At 38.6% G+C, this 17,724-nt stretch overlaps 1 protein-coding gene across 1 annotated transcript; it reads left to right on the top strand.

Annotated features, from left to right (window-relative positions):
* Window positions 1-13,792: 13,792 nt before the first annotated feature.
* Window positions 13,793-16,479, top strand: LOC132107438 (prostaglandin E2 receptor EP2 subtype-like). The gene is made up of 2 exons (XM_059513647.1): window positions 13,793-14,587; window positions 15,642-16,479. Exons 1-2 carry the CDS (start codon window positions 13,793-13,795, stop codon window positions 15,924-15,926), a joined length of 1,080 nt encoding a protein of 359 aa, XP_059369630.1. The 3' UTR covers window positions 15,927-16,479.
* The last annotated feature ends 1,245 nt before the right edge of the window (window positions 16,480-17,724 follow it).

Genomic DNA, 17,724 nt, shown 5'->3' with positions numbered 1-17,724 from the left:
TGGTAGGCGAGCGCAAAGCACACAGTGCACAAATGTTCATTAAATTTCAATAATAAAAAAAACTTTTGTACAAACAAACAAATGCGAAAATCCACTTTAGATATTGTACTAATTATAAGTACTTTTGCAACTACATGTACACTAACTCTCTTTAGACTATTAGTAGACTGTCAGGTTAGGGTTGGGGCTAGTAGAATAAGTTGATGGACTTATGTACTTATAAGATACATCTAGTTGGTAGGGTGTCTGTTGGGGAACCATCAAAACAAATTGTTAGCAAATAATAAGTAAACCGTCTCGTGTAAAGCGCTGGTTTGGGTGGAGACCTTTATTATGAAAAAGCAGATATCTGCACCATATGGAAGGTTAAAGTGTGTTCACGTTCTAATGTTTACATTCTACTCATCTGAAGTTAAAAGGGACATCAGATGCAAGATTAAGTTCCCCTTTTGGTAACAAGCAGCCAATGAAGTAAGTTTTTTATTTCTATTATATATGATTTTTGTGCATTGTGTTGCTGTGTGGAAGAGAACAAATCTCTACAAATACTATAGTTAATCGGTTGAAGTGAACTTAACTCTGTTTAAAATGTTTACGAAGACAACTTTTATTTATTAAATGTATTTATGTGTTTACATCTTGAGTTGGTTGGTTATGAACCAGTCAATAATACTTGTGCTCGTGAAATTAAAGGGGGGGGGGTGGGGGATGGAGCAACAGCAGGGCTGCCAATTCTCACGCATCTGGCGTGACACTCACGCTTTCAGCATCAATCTCATGCTGAAGTCCAAGCGTGAGTGTCACACCAGATGCGTTAGAGTTGGCAATCTTGCCAACTGTGAGAATTCAGCTGCTCTTTGTGAGTATAAGAAGAGAAGACCCAACCAGCAGTCAGCAAAGCTTCAAGCTAATATAAAGTTCATCTGGATTCTGCAAAATGAAGTACTGCTTACACCAGTAACAAAGAAGCAGGTACAGAGACAAGTTAAGACCAACAAGTTAAGCACACACACGTTCAAGTTAAGTTGCTTTAAGTGGACTTATTCTTGATATTTGCTTAAAAGAAACTCTTTAAGTGTTCAGTGTTATTTTAAAGAAGTGCTTGTGTTAGGGGCTTACTCATTATTCTTTAAGTCACTTTGGAGCAAGTATTAAACTTAAATAAGAAGATAATTGTTGACTGAACTGTTGAAAATATCCATGTTCAGTACAATTCATGCTGTATGTACACTTAAAAATAGATAAATAAAAAATGGCAGAATGTGGCCAGTCTGTTAGGAGTAGCAAAGACGATTTAACGGAGATTATGCAATCACAGCAACAATTACAATCCCAGGAATGTATAGATACATGAATCAATAGCTATTGATGATACAACAGATCTAGAGCCACAAAGAAGTCAAAGAACATGTAAATTAACTGAGAAGGGTTAAGAATTGCATGATGAAAAGTTGATGAAAACTTAAAAATCCCTTTCAAGGGAAATTGAAAGCTTTGGCTAGAGATGCTAGACAGAAACTAAAGGGGCGTCTTTCCAACAAAATGCTGCAAACTCTTATAGGCATAATATGCTCTGCTTCAAAGGATTTAAATGTTGTTGTTTATGTGAGTCCTGATAGTGATATTCGTCGCAGAATAGACACTTGTGGTGCTGTCACTAAGATGATAGTTGATTCTGAATGGAGTCGGTTAGGCGAAGGAGTTGAGGGTCAAGATCCTTTCATTCAAGAGGGATGCTGTACTGAAACAGGCTCAGTATTTGCATAGCCTCCAAATCAAGTCATGGACATCCCAGTTCTTCTTTTCAGTCCTTAAACAACTCAAGCATCAGCTCCAGAGGTTCGAGTTTGTCCTCTGTTAAGAAGAAAAAAAAAGCTGCTGCAGAAATTGCTGCAAACGAAGCTTCTTTAGAAATGTTGCAACAACAAAAACGTGAAATAGAGGAACTCCAAAGACTTGAGGCTGAAGAGAAAATGAGAGTAGCAGAATAAAAAGTAGAAGCTTATATGCCTTGACTAGAAAGAGAATAGGAAGAAGCTAGACGGAGTGTAAAGTTTGAAGCAGAAAATGCCGCCAGACGGAAGGCATTGGAAGATAAGCGCAGAGAGTGCTTGGTGATGCTTAAGAAGTTAAATGCTGCAAAGGTGTGAACGCAAGTCTATGAGCAGACAGAAGACTCAAAGGATGAAACCAGAGCGTTACTCCATGACTGTGAACCTCTGCAGAAGAAGCACATGCCTAAATCAAGCAGCTCCTTGTTCCAGCATGTCCACACAAAGTTGTGACAAAATCACATCAAGAAGATAGCACTGCAGACCTTGTTAAGATGTTAGCAGATTCGATCAGTTCAAGTCGTCTTCCTATACCAGAACCTGCAACATCAGATTTAGTGATTGGAAAATCTCTTTTCAGACTTCGATTGACAGAAAGAACATAACAGTATGTGAGAAGATTTAATACTTAGGAAGATATGTTGAAGGACCAGCTAAGAATGCCATTGGAAGTTATTTCATATTGGCCACAGAGTCAGCTTATCATGCAGAATTCGATTGTTAAAGGAAGGGTAGTAAGAAATCAAGCCACTAGGGTTAAGGTGTTAGCTGTTCAGTCTAGTGAGAAAACAGATGCAAAATGCGCTTTCTGTGATAAACCAGGACATGCTATTCACAAATGTCAGAAGTTTACAGAGAAAAATGTAGCTGAACGGATTAAGTTTGTTCAAAAAAATAAGTTATATTTTGGCTGGTTGAAGCCTGGCCATCGTTCAAAGAATTATGAGGATATAAGTGTTTGTTAGACATATCAGAAAAAGCACCCAACATGACTGAATGACGACCGCAACCGAAACTTTAATGTAATGTAATTGTAATGTAAACAAAATTATTACACTCTCAATGATGGTATCCAAAACCACCATTGTTTCTTGTCAGAAGTTAACTGGCTTACAAGTTGGAGGATTTTATTCAGGCAAGAAGATCTCCTTGCCAGTAACTTGTTCAATAGAGTTCATCACTGCGAACAGAACTCACACTCCTACACCCAAAACTGCAAGAGCTTAGCCACATATAATGCACATCGCTGAGAAAATTGCCCCTCAACAAGTTTGTGATATTGCTCTCTTAATTGGTTACAATTATCCTCAAGCTCTCCTGCCCAGAGAAATTGCCTCTGGTAAATAAAATCAGTTCTTTGCTCAAAGGACAGATCTGGGCTGGAGCATTATTGGTGGTGGTAAATCATGTGTAGATTATGGTGATGCCATCGGAGTTCGTCATTGAATCATTGTGAAACAAGTGATGCCAAGTTTGCCATCTTCCTTCAATCGGATGAATAAAGTTAAGCATATCTGCTTAACACAGATCAAGGAAATAGTCACTCCACCAAAAGTCATTTTAGCGCTTGAGTCTGACTTCATTGAGAAAGCATCAGAGCATAGACATGTTTCTCAAGAAAACCTGCGTTTTTTGTCAAAATTGAAAACAGACATGGTCATTATGTGAAATGCCTTTGCCTTTCAAGGAAGATAGACCAAAGCTGCCCAACAATAAGGAATGTGCCATGCACCATCTCAGATACTTAGAGAAAAGGCTAAAAAGAGATGAGAAATACTATAAGGACTATGTAGCTTTTATGGATGAGACAATTGCTTGAGACCTTTCAGTGAGCATCTGTTAATTGGTCCAGAGTTAACCAACAACCTTGTAGGCATTCTCTTTCATTTTTGTATGGGTCAGGTAGCAATCATGTGCGATATTGAGCACTTGTTTAATCAATTTCAGGTCAAGCCTGAGGACCAAGACTATTTAAGATTCAACTGGTGGGAGAAAGGAGCTCTAGAATCCCAGCCACAGGTCTATATAATGAGGATACATTTGTTTGGCGCAGCCTCATCGCCCGGATGTGCCAACTACGGACTCAAACACCTGGCTGCTCAGGGTAGAGGTAATTTTTTTGTGAAACCTCCATAAGATTCATATAAAGAAATTTCTGTCAATGATGGGTTGATAAGTGTCTCATCAGTGGGTAAAGCTATCCAGCTAATTAAGGAAGCAAGTGAACTCTGCAGCACAGGAAGACTCAATTTGCACAAATTTGTGTCGAACAGCCAAGAAGTGATAGCATCAATTCCCCAGGAAGAATTTGCAGTCCACAGTGGCTTCTGTGTATGACCCAAATGGCTTTGCAGTGCCTTTCATCCTTGTTGGTAAACAAATATTGCTGGTGATGTGTCAAGACAAAGTTGCTTGGGATGAACCACTTAGGATGACTTGCGACCACAATGGGAACGTTGGATTTCAGGTCTATGAAGCTTTGCGGATGTCAAGATTCAGCGATGTTATCTGCCATCAGCGATCAAGGATTTTCAGCATTATGAGCTTCATAATTTCTCTGATGCTAGTGCTTCAGGTTATGGAAAATGCACGTATCTCAGAGCCATCGACACATCAGGAAAGATTCACAGTTCCTTAGTTATGGGCAATGCCGGAGTTGCTCCTACTTGGATTACCACCATACCGAGGCTGGAGTTGTCAGCAGCTGTAGTGGCTGTACAATAAGTGACTTGCTGAGAAAGGAATTAGAGTTAGACAGCCTAGAGGCGTACTTCTGGACAGGCTCAAAGGTTGTCTTTGGGCACATTCACAATGATGCCAAAAGATTTCATGTCTTTGTGGCCAATCGCATTCAGCGGATTAAACAAGGTACTGATGCTAAGCAATGGAGATATGTGACCTCTGAAGAGAACATGGCTGAATATGCATGTAGAGGCCTTACAGCAGAAGAGCTCATCACCTCCAACTGGTTTACAGGACCACAGTTCCTGTGGAAAAATAAACTGCCCAAAGATGTTAAAGTGGGAAATATTGAACTTGATGATCCAGAGCTTTGAAAAGCACAGGTTCATAATACCCATAAAAATGAAGAAAGATCGTTACTTGATCAGCTAAACAAGTTTTCTGCTTGGACAAGAGCGGTGAAAGCTATTGTGAGACTTAAGAGACTCAATCCAAGAGTCAATGAAACATCAAGCATTGAAGAGAGAAAGGAGGCAAAATTCACCATCATCAAAATGGTTCAACAATCAGCCTTTTGTGATGTGATGCAGAGTCTCAAACATCAATACGAGATTAAATTCAACAACAAATTGCATCCAGCTAGATCCCTTCTGAGATGACCATGGTATCCTCAGGGTGGGAGGTCGGCTAACACATGCTGCATTGCACCCGCATGTGAGACATCCTGCAGTTCTCCGAAAGTACAGTCTGATATCGACCTTACTCATCAAACATCATCATGAACAAGTGCGTCACAAAGGGAGAGGGACGACTATGAACAAATTGCGTTTAAATGACACATCTACAAATGCACTAAGTGCAGGAAATTTAGAAGACCCACTGAAGACCAGAGAATGGTAGATCTCCTGCAGGAATGTATGGAGACAACTTCTCCTTTAACATACTGCAGAATGGATGGCTTTGGTCCTTTCTACGTCAAGGAAGGAAGAAAAGAGCTAAAGCGTTATGGGCTTCTATTTACTTGCATGTGCTCAAGAGCTGTGCATGTAGAAATGTTGGATGATTTAATCTAATTACATACTTTCATTGCCATACGTGAACCTGTGCGTCAACTTGGATCTGACCAGGGCACAAATTTTTTTGGTGCAAGACAAGAATTTGTTCAAGAACTAAAGAATATTAATCCAAAATGCCTAAAGTAGTTTGTCTGTGAGTTCATCATGAATACCCCATCAGCCACCCACACGGAGCACTTTGGAGAGGCAAATCCGGACAATAAGAAGTACCTTAAAGGGTTACTCCATCCCGAAATGAAAATTTTGTCATTAATCACTTACCCCCATGTTGTTCCAAATCCATAAAAGCTCAGTTCGTCTTCGGAACACAATTTAAGATTTTCTGTATGAAAACCTGGAGGCTTGAGACTGTCCCATAGACTGCCAAGTAAATAACAGTGTCAAGGTCTATAAAAGGTATGAAAAGTCGTCGTCAGAATATTCCATCTGCCATTAGACGTGCAATCTGAGTTATATGAAGCAACGTGGAAAAAAAAATTGTAAGCAAAGAAAACAAAAATAAGGACTTTATTCAATAATTCCTCTGTCAACGGTCTGCTCTGTGTCACCATGCTGCGTGTGCTCTTTTGTGTCATCCGCACCACAAGGATTTGAAATAATACAGTTCATCCAAAATATTTTAAATTGTGTTCCAAAGAAGAATGGAGCTTTTACAGGTTTGGAACGAAGGTTATGGCTATTATAAATAGCCAACCATTAACAACAGAGCATCTAAATGATCCATCTGGTCCACAACCTCTAACGACTAACCACTTTTTCACTATGAAGTCTTCAGTTATTTTATCACCACCAGGAGACTTTGTTAATGAAGATGTTTATCTTTGTAAAAGATGGTGCAAAGTGCAATGGGACGAATGCAGTAGAAATTCAAAGGTCAATGACATTGTCATTCTGAAAGAGGACACAGCTCCACACAGTCAGTTAGCGAAGGTGACAGAAGTGCACAATGGAACAGATGATGATAAATGATCATTGCTTTCGAAATGAACACATGGGCAAACATAAAAGAGCACACTTCTTTTAGTTTATGATCTCAAATTGAAAATTATGTGATATTACTGGTTCCCATTTCTAATAAAATAATGCATTTTAAAGATATTAACTTTAATGTTTATTAGTTTTAATATGACATTTTATAATTATAGTGAAAAATAAGTGCACTTAAGTATAGTTTTATAAAGTGTACTTATTGTGGAAATAATATACTTTAAAAGAACATACATAAGTGCAAATTAAATGATTTTTCACTGCTTAAATACATTGCATTTGTAATTAATTTCAAATGAATCACATTTTAACGTTACATTAAAAGCAAACAGTTGAACTTTTGGGTGTTTTTTTTTAAACCACATAAGTGGGACTTTAGTATATTTTAAATGTACTTTGAAATATGGTAAACATGTACTTTGGATTAAGCAATTAATGCTAACTAAAATATACTTCAATTTCATATATCTCTTGCAATGAAGTTGAAATGTTGTATATTTAAATAAAATAAAAATCTCTTAATTACCTAGTTACAATCAACGCAAACTCAAAATGAGTCAGTGACTTGACATACAACCAAATGGAAAGCCCTCTACATTTGACAAAACAATTTTTAAAACAAATACACAAAAACATTTTGCTTATGCACAAGAAAAACCCAACACTATACACAGTTACAACACATTAACTTCTTTATTAAAGTCTGGAAAACAATGCAAAATCACTTGCATACCAAAGTACCTAATCTCGCCATCATAGAAAAAGAAATTCTGTAAGATGTATAAGTCTCCTCAAAATGTCCACAAGGTCAAAATTTACTGGTATTACTATCCTTGTAGTCATATGGTCCCCATAGCATACAGAATTACTAACACATACACACTTAATAAAAAATAAAATCATTCCATGTACAACAAATGAGACCTTACTGTAAAACATTACCAAACTGTGGTACTTGTACCCCTGGTTTCACAGAAAAGGCTTAAGACCAGCCCTGAACTAATATGTAATTCTGAGTTATTTCAACTGAAAGAAAACTGCACTGACTGATCTTTAAACATATCAGTGCCTTTGTTTTGTCTCAAGATGCACACCAGTAATGTTTTTTTTCTAAGGCATGTTAATGAAAATGACTTAAATGTCCTTACTGTCCTATGATCCTGGCGTAGTCTAAGCCCTGTCTGCGAAACCATGCCATTAGTTCTCAAACCTTTACTAGCACCAAAGTTAAACAGGACCAAAATTTTCTAAAATCTTACTCCAGCATTAGTGAATGCAAGTTTGACTAAATAAATAAATTAAAAAGAAAAAAAGAACTCCAAATGAACTTGCTGGAAAATGCTATCTGTCAATATCCCAGAAGCTGTCCATCGGCAATAAACTTCACATCATGAAGCTGCACACCATCTCTCCACAATCTGGAAATGGAAATGTTTCAAAGATGCAGGAAAGTCAGAAAAAATTAAAAAACCTTAAGGAAAAAAAAAACAAAAAACAAAAAAAAACGAACCACTGTTATAAAACATATCCAGTCATTATAAATGGTTCAGTTGAGTGAAAGCAATAGACATATTTGCAGTCCAAAGTTTTTATACACCTTGTAGTATCAGCAAAGTGTTAATAATTTAAGCAGTAAGAGGGTAGAATCATTAAACAATTACTGCTCTGATGAAGCAGTATATTCTAAAAGGGGTTTGTAAACTTTTGACCACATCTGCATCACCTAACAGATTAATACACGTTACCTCAATCATAAGGGCAACATTGTAGTAAAATGCTGGGAGATCATAATCTTGCCTTACCAGCTTCCTGAAGGACGTTCCTGTATTTACCATAGCTGGCACAAAAAAAAGTGACTGTCCTCATCCTTTGGTTTGTTACCTGTAAAATATATGATGATTAGAGGGGGATCTGTAAATGCACAGGTGGGAATATATAGCTTACAAATGGAAAAGATTTAAAGCAGTTGAAATCTACATGGATAGTGTAATGAACCAGAACTCAACATGGGATCCATAATGCAGGCTTTATTGTAAAGGCTCGTAGTCGTACAGGCAATGGTCAGAACCAGCAATATCAACAGCGTGGGAAGAACAGAGAATCAAAATCCAGTAACAAGCAAGGGGTCGGTAGGTAGGCAGCAAAGGTACGTAGAGGATATCAAGCAGGATCGGTAACAGGAAATCAAACACTGGTAATAACGCTCAGAAATGACAGACACAGCAAATCAAGACTTCGCGTTTGAACTCTTGTGGAAGACCAGCTTATATGCACAGTCCTGATGAGTCGCACCTGTGCAGGTGATCAGAGTCCAAGGACGGGGCTTATGGGAAATGTAGTGTCGTCAGTGTAAGTGAATGAATGAGTGTCAATATTCAGGTGAGGGTGCTCTCTGCTGGCCAGCAGAGGGAATCACGGGGTTCGTCTCCGTGACAGATAGTGACTTAATGGCACTTTTAGTTTATAATGTGTGATCAGGGTGAGCTGACTGGGCAACAATTCATTAAAAACATCTCTTCAGCACTGGTCTGTGTTTTCACGGTTTATCTCCAGTAATAAAAGTGTGCTGATCCTGCAAAATGAATGAATAATTCCAGATAAGTACAAAAATGTAACAGTAACAGAACATCTCAGTCTTCAAATGCAAAAAAAAAAAAAAAAAAAAGCATGGTTACGAGAGATGGTTGATATATTGATTGTTACTGGTGGTTATAATATCTATTATATACATTAAATATTACAAGATCGGATCTCTGAATTTTGTTCAGTAGCATTTAATTTAATCTTAAATCGTTTAGTTAAAATAAAATTGTATTTTCAACAGATCGCACTCTGATATCAGAATGCAGTCGGAGTTAAATTAAGCAATTAATTCACCTCCCGAGTTCATATAGCAAGAACTGGCGCATTACAGTGAAAGCCGCATGAATGGAAAGACTAAATTATGAATAATGAAAGCTTATATTAAGATATCCTTACTTGATTCATCGTCTGCAGTACATAAGGTCTCATCTGTAATCATCCAAATGTAGCACTCCGTTGTTCTCTTCTTGTCAAGAGAAACGGGCTGGATTCAGTTGCGGGTTACACTGAGCTTTATTGAAAGCAGATAAGACAAGGCAGATGAGTATCGTTCCACAGTTTATCTCATTCGACAGCCAAATACCAGAGACATGAGCGCTGGAATCTTCTTGGAGTACTGCATTCGTGAGAACAAGAGTCAGAGCAAAACAGCAAAAGAAACTGGAGCCTGAAGACAAAACAAGACGAGTACACAGACTAGTTCGAGCTATTGGTAAGCATTACAACAGTCTGGCAACGAACAGAGAAACACAGGGAATTTTAAAGGGAAGAAATTAGAAGAGCATTGAGAACAGGTGGCAAACAATTAAGGTCAACAACGGAGAAACAAAGAGGTCGGGGAAAACTCAAATCAAACAGGTGGACACAGAGCGGTCAAACCATCCAAACACACACTCACAACCCCAAAAGGCAGGTGATTAGCCCCAAACCCTGACAGTACCCCCTCTCCCAGGAGTGTCACCTGACGCTCCAGGAAGGGGCCTACCTCTGTGAGTTTGACAAGACAAACAGAAACAATCTTTGAAGACAGGATAAAACAGACAAGACAGCCCCTTCAGATGGCTGACAACTAGCAGGAGCATCCTCCGAGGGACTCGTCAGAAGCAGCAGACAGCTGGTCTGGTATGATCTCGTGGTCACAACCTCTAGCAGGAACGACCTCCACGGGCTTGACAAGGCAAACAGGAACACCTGTCCACGGCCATGACCCAACTGACAAAGACGACCTCAGGACATAACCGAACCGACAGGAACATTTTACATGACCATAACTTGACAGGCAGATACACCGTCTACGGTCTTGAACCAACAGGCAGGAATGACCTCTGTAGGTCTGACAGGACAGGCAGGAACACTTTACATGGCCCAGATGTGACCGGTAGGAACAACACTTGAGAACTTGACAAGACAGGAACAATATCTATGGCCAAACAGACAAAGTAGGTTGGGGCAACCTCTCAAGGTGTGAGCTCTGGACACTTGACAACATCTGTGGACATGACAGGAAGGATCTCTGGACACTTGACAACATCTGTGGACATGACAGGAGGGATCTCTGGACACTTGACAACATCTGTGGACATGACAGGAGGGATCTCTGGACACTTGACAACATCTGTGGACATGACAGGAGGGATCTCTGGACACTTGACAACATCTTCTGGACACTTGACAGGAGGGATCTCTGGACACTTGACAACATCTTCTGGACACTTGACAGGAGGGATCTCTGGACACTTGACAACATCTTCTGGACACTTGACAGGAGGGATCTCTGGACACTTGACAACATCTTCTGGACACTTGACAACATCGGTGGACATGACAGGAGGGATCTCTGGACACTTGACAACATCTTCTGGACACTTGACAGGAGGGATCTCTGGACACTTGACAGGAGGGATCTCTGGACACTTGACAGGAGGGATCTCTGGACACTTGACAACATCTTCTGGACACTTGACAACATCTGTGGACATGACAGGAGGGATCTCTGGACACTTGACAACATCTTCTGGACACTTGACAGGAGGGATCTCTGGACACTTGACAACATCTTCTGGACACTTGACAGGAGGGATCTCTGGACACTTGACAATATCTTCTGGACACTTGACAGGAGGGATCTCTGGACACTTGACAACATCTTCTGGACACTTGACAGGAGGGATCTCTGGACACTTGACAACATCGGTGGACATGACAGGAGTGACCACTGGACACTTGACAACATCAGTGTGGCTTGTCACCTCTCGCTGAAGGCTATCCAACCATGCGAGGAGTTCAAAGACTCGGGCACTAAGAGAGTCCACATCCTGCGCAATGGTGTTGAGCTGGATGGCATGCTGACCCAATAAAACTCCCTGATTTATGAGAGCTGAGCGAAGTGGATCAGATCCCGCTGAATCCATAATTGGCCAGACTGTTCTGTCAAGAGAAACGGGCTGGATTCAGTTGCGGGTTACACTGAGCTTTATTGAAAGCAGATAAGACAAGGCAGATGAGTATCGTTCCACAGTTTATCTCATTCGACAGCCAAATACCAGAGACATGAGCGCTGGAATCTTCTTGGAGTACTGCATTCGTGAGAACAAGAGTCAGAGCAAAACAGCAAAAGAAACTGGAGCCTGAAGACAAAACAAGGCGAGTACACAGACTAGTTCGAGCTATTGGTAAGCATTACAACAGTCTGGCAACGAACAGAGAAACACAGGGAATTTTAAAGGGAAGAAATTAGAAGAGCATTGAGAACAGGTGGCAAACAATTAAGGTTAACAACGGAGAAACAAGGAGGGCGGGGAAAACTCAAATCAAACAGGTGGACACAGAGAGCGGTCAAACCATCCAAACACACACTCACAACCCCAAAAGGCAGGGGATTAGCCCCAAACCCTGACACTTCTTGTTTGTTCCTCACGCATCGCGATTACACAAACATGGCGCACCGTGCATTTTTTCAAACTCTGGTGAAGTAGTTCGGTGTCATGACTTAGTATTCTGGTGCATGGACATTAAACAAAAGAGACACTGCGTGGTTGCATATTATTTAAGCTTTCCATTTCTATTCAAGTTCAACTTATTCTAATTCATAGTGTAGACAAAGACTGGTTAGACTCATTCACCTAACTAAAAGTCATTTTAACAGTGCAGTGTAGCCTATAATAGAAACCAAATGCAGGCTATTTGAATACAAATTAATTTGGTTTAGATTTGTTAAACTTTTGCTTGCAATCAAGCAAAGTCCTGTCACTCGACGGCCATCTTTGAAACGCCTCTCGGGCATCCAAGTACAGCTCCTATCTCTTTGAATAGGGAAACATCAAATGAGTGAACTTATTTAAAACACAATAAAATCATAATTATGTCAAATGAATTTTTAAGTAATAGTTACATTAAAAGTACTCTCTTTAAGTACACAGTGGCCTTTAATTTAAATTATATTATATTATCAAGCTGCACCTTTTTAAAAAGTATACTTCTGAGATTTGAAGTACAAAAAAGTACACTTTTAATACAATTAAGCCCACTTCTTTTTCACAAGGGATTTTTAACAGGTGGGCTGTTTCAGCTAATATTTGTTTTATAAAACTGCAAAATTGTCCTCTTACAGAATTTGACCGTTTAATGTTTTGTAATGAGAAAGTACACTTGGCCCAACAAATCCCTATAATGCACCTCTCTCCTAAAACTCGTCTGTGTCTAGAATATTCTCCACATGGAGGCGTCATGATGCCATGCAGATGATGAACCAAGATTTTTTACCCATTATTTAAACTCTATATAAATTAAAAACAGGAATATGTATATATAATATTTTATATATATTAAAATATATAAAAACATTTTGTAATTTTTTTTTACTTTTTTAATTACATTTAGCTTGTAATGTAATTAAAAACAGGAATATGTATATATAATATTTTATATATATTAAAATATATAAAAACATTTTGTAATTTTTTTTACTTTTTTAATTACATTTAGCTTGTAATGTAATTTTATTTCAAGTAATATTTTTAAGTATAATAACATAGGATGTTATATAATGTATTATTTGTAATGGATATTTATGAATATTTTACATTTATGCATAATTTAGCGATTTATTTTTAAGTAGCATGAAAAGGTAAAAAATATGAAGTTTTGCACCATATTCACTGCAGCAATTGTTTCAAAAATGTGAGCGTGCGAGTTTCTAAATGTGTGATTTGTAGAATAGGATTTGTGCACCTGCAATGAAGAATTTGAGAAGGTGTAACTTTTGTGTTTGTGGGAGAGAAAAAAAGTCTACAGGTTTGCAACTCTTAAAACATTTCTCTCTGTGACTTCAAATTTACTGATACACATGTGTGGCTTTTCTCTACAACTACAAATCGCACTGCCACAGGTGTTCAGTTGTTTTGAATCAAAAATAACTTCATAAAAAACAATATGAATAATTGGATTTCATTTAAAATCTACTTAGATGTGGTGAGTCATTAGCTGTAGACATCAGAGCACGCTCTGTTTAAACTCCGCCTCATTTCCTGCCACGGTCGGCTTCACTATAAGTATGGATCCTAATTCTTCTCTGCTGTGATATTTGGTATTCTTTCAATTCAAATTTACTCCCTAAAAATAAAAATAAAACTGATGGAGCCAACCTCGGATAATAGCAGTTGCCATGAGCAGTACACTGTCTCTCCTGGAGCTCCTACAACAACTGCGATCATGTTTTCCCTCGGCGTCCTTGGGAACGTGGTGGCCTTAATTCTGTTGGAAATACGGCGGAGGAAGCAATCCGCTTCCTTGTTCCAAGTCCTGGTCACATCTTTGGTCTTCACAGATTTGCTGGGGACTTTCTCACTCAGTCCTGTGGTTTTAACCGCATACGTGAGGAATAAATCTTTGCTCGGGATGAGTGAAAAGCGTTTGGTTTGCGGACACTTTGGATTCTCAATCACTTTTTTCAGTATGGTCACTCTCGCCATTCTTCTCTTCATGGCAGTGGAGCGCTGGCTCTCCATCGGACATCCTTACTGTTACGAGAAGCGCATGAGTAAACGCTGCGGGTACATCACCATCGCGCTCATATACCTGCTGTGCGCTCTTTTCAGCGGCTCACCTTTCCTCGGTTTTGGGAAGTTTGTTCAGTACTGTCCCGGAACGTGGTGCTTCATTGACATGCAGCCGAGTGAGAGCGAGCACAAAGTGTTCAATATCATCTACGCGTCTTGTTTGCTCCTCATGATAGTGTTCACGGTTTTGTGCAACGCGTCCGTCATCTATCATCTTTCCCTCATGTACCGAAGACGCAAGGCGCAGCGGGGCTCCGTCCCGCAGCAGAGAGGACACAAGAGGCATCGGTCCATCGCGAAGGAGGTTGAACATCTGGTGCTGCTCGGGTTCATGACAATAGCATTCGTCATCTGCTCTCTTCCTCTCGTGGTAAGGCTTGTCAAAATTCTTTCAAACTTCACTTCTACATGAGTGTCCATGTTACAGATAGTGTACTCGTTTCTTAACAGTCACAAGTCTGTGCTTTTAAGTATATTTGTTTATGTACACGAAGGAACGTTCCTGTAAATGTGCCAGAAATTGGTTATTTTTCAGGCCTAAACAGACTGTTCAAAAGACACCGTAAAAAGCAAGCAAAGCATCTTAAAACAACAAAAGGCTTTCATGTTTATTGTTTAACATGTTTTATGTTTATTTTGATTAACTAGTAGGCTATGAACAACATATTCTTTTACATAATAACGTCTTTACATTTGTACTTTGCTACTAGTTACAATAGTAATAAATAAGTTATATTATTTTATTTATTTATTTGACATGTTCAGGTATGGTACTGTATGTATTCCCATGTTCATATTACTATTGTTTAGCCCTGCACTGTATTAGTGTGGATTCGAATTGTTGCATTCTAATTTGTTTCTAATTGCACTTTTAACATTTGACCTAGATCAACCATTCATAATAGTAATAATTATTAGTCACATCCAATGTAAAAAAAAAAGAAGCCCATTCCAATGGCAAATATGCATGTTAGCTATAGTTTAGTAACTTACACTACTAAGTTAATGACTAGTAGCAAATGAATAAGTAGTAGTAGGAAATTAATAAATACCAGTACTAGTGAATAATTGATCACTATTGGAACAGAAACGATACCTAGTGAATTGAAAAATATACTTGAAAATGTTGATTACTTCGTAGCGATATAAAAGTAGGTATTAGTATTTTAAAATTATTTTTTACACTGAAGGCACACTTAAAAATATCATTGCATTTGATTAAATATTGAACCAAGTTACATTTATTATCATGACAAACATGGCAGATTAGGGTTTTATTTATTATTAGAAACACTATTCAAAATGTATTTTAGCAGCTTCACAAAATGTTCACACTGTAACATGTTTTTATGTTTATACTTCGATATTTTGATTTACTGTTTATGCACAAAGTACAGTTCAACACTGTGCTCTTTTCTCCACAGATTCAAGTGTACTTCCACAACCTAGAACGTCACAAAAATAATCGCATACCCCTTCTTTTATTATCGGCCAACCCCATCATAGACCCCTGGGTCTTCATCATCCTCAGTCCCCCAATACCTCGTCTCCTCTGGGACAAGATGTGCAAGACGACACAGTTCAAACCCACGCAGGAGAAGGTCTATAGCATCCCTCCAGTCCTGTATCAGTCAAAGCCACCTGGAGATTCAGAAGGAGGCGGCGTGGTGGAAGTATACACAGGGATTCCTGGAACTGCTGGCTCCTGATCTCTAAAGCCTCTTTTTGTTTGTGGGAAAGATTGTGGAGTGATTGCTCACTCATATAATGAAAATAACAGAGACTGAAGATCCACGTCACTGGATAACTGAACAGATGGATCTAAGACCTGAGGATGAAAATGATGGGTGCTGCTGCACCTATAACATCATGGAGAATATAACAGAGTATATACTCTTTTTTTTTAGCAGAGTAAACTTATTTATTGACTTTATTTATGGAGAGTAAAACATTTTTGTACATCGGAAGGAAAATAAGTGTTTCTTTATCAGCAGGAAATCTAATGGTAAATCTAAATAAATATTTACAGGCTGAAATGAAGAGCTGTATACTTCCTGTTTCAACTGCTTGGGGAATGCAGTTGACATTCTTTGTGTGGCTTCACGCCTTATCAGTTTTGTTTTCTGCATTTTGTTGCAAATGTATGCAGGACTGAATCATGTCATAGTAAGTCAGTTCATTTTGAAAGAGCCCAACAGCTTGACTGAACGTTGCAAAAGTCCCATGACTAAAGTCATTTAGAGGGAAGATGAAGCAGACTTAACTGAGTGAAAAAGTGAAGTGACATTCAGCCAAGTATGGTGACCCATACTCAGAATTTGTGCTCTGCATTTAACCCATTCGAAATGCACACACACAGAGCAGTGAACACACACACACACTGTGAGCACACACCCGGAGCAGTGGGCAGCCATTTATGCTGCGGCGCCCGGGGAGCAGTTGGGGGTTCGATGCCTTGCTCAAGGCACCTAAGTCGTGGTATTGAAGGTGGAGAGAGAACTGTACATGCACTCCCCACACCCACAATTCCTGCCAGCCCGGGACTCGAACTCACAACCTTTCGATTGGGAGTCCGACTCTCTAACCATTAGGCCACGACTTCCCCAAAAATCAAGAAAATCAAGAAAATCAAGAAAATCAAGGAAATCAATATGTTTGGATCAGTCTGTTTAGCAATGTTTTGATATTACTTGATATTTACACTGTGAATAAATTGAGGTTACAAGATGGTTTTAAAGTAATGTAATAGTCAGGAAATCTCAGTAATGATAAAATCACCATATTACACAAACGATAAACACAGAACGCATTTTGTTTTCTTGGTGTTGCTAGATTTTCATTCATGCATTTGGCAGATGCTTTCATTCAAAGAGCCAACAACATTTGTAATGCACAATTTATGCTTTATTAGACAAATGGATAAGGATACTATGATGGCCCTCTTAGAAATCCTAAACAAATTCTTAAAGGTATATCCAGACCTATATAGAAATATAAATGTCTGTTGTAATATGAGGAAAAGTAGTTTTATGTAGTTATTAATAGTGTAACATCATCAGTTTGATAAATAGCTATGGAATAATTTTGAGAAATAAAACAGCCATACAAATGGAAATAAGAACCAATTGACTCCAATGTTGTCTGGTTCCTCAACATTCTTCAAATATCTTATTTTGTGCTCTGCAGTAGAAAGACAGGTTAGGACCATAAAAGATGACAGATTTCTTATTTTTAAATGGAATATACCTTTTAAGCATTTTAGTGATCATTTCTGATTCATTTTAAAGTGCAAATGTTTGAAACCATAGGCGTTATGGGCTTATTTAGTCCCACACTCTTAAAATAAGGTTTCAAAAAGGTTTGCAATGAAAGAACCATTGCATGTTGCCCAAAGAACCTTAAAAATAACAATTTCTTTCTAAAGAAATAAATACTTTTTTTTAATAATCTGAAGAATGTTTTCCCACGGTAAAGGACCCTGAAAGATTACATGATGAACCATCAATG

The sequence above is a fragment of the Carassius carassius genome, chromosome 27, assembly GCF_963082965.1.
Source record: "Carassius carassius chromosome 27, fCarCar2.1, whole genome shotgun sequence".
NCBI classification, from domain to species: Eukaryota; Metazoa; Chordata; class Actinopteri; order Cypriniformes; family Cyprinidae; genus Carassius; species Carassius carassius.
The sequence above is the reverse complement of the archived record's forward strand: the minus strand, read 5'-3'. Positions and strand labels throughout refer to the sequence as shown.

Coding starts and splice junctions, on each gene's coding strand:
- LOC132107438 (XM_059513647.1), top strand. CDS start 13,793: ATGGAGCCAACCTCGGATAATAGCAGTTGCCATGAGCAGTACACTGTC. Junction 14,588..15,641: donor TCTGCTCTCTTCCTCTCGTG/GTAAGGCTTGTC, acceptor TTTTCTCCACAG/ATTCAAGTGTACTTCCACAA.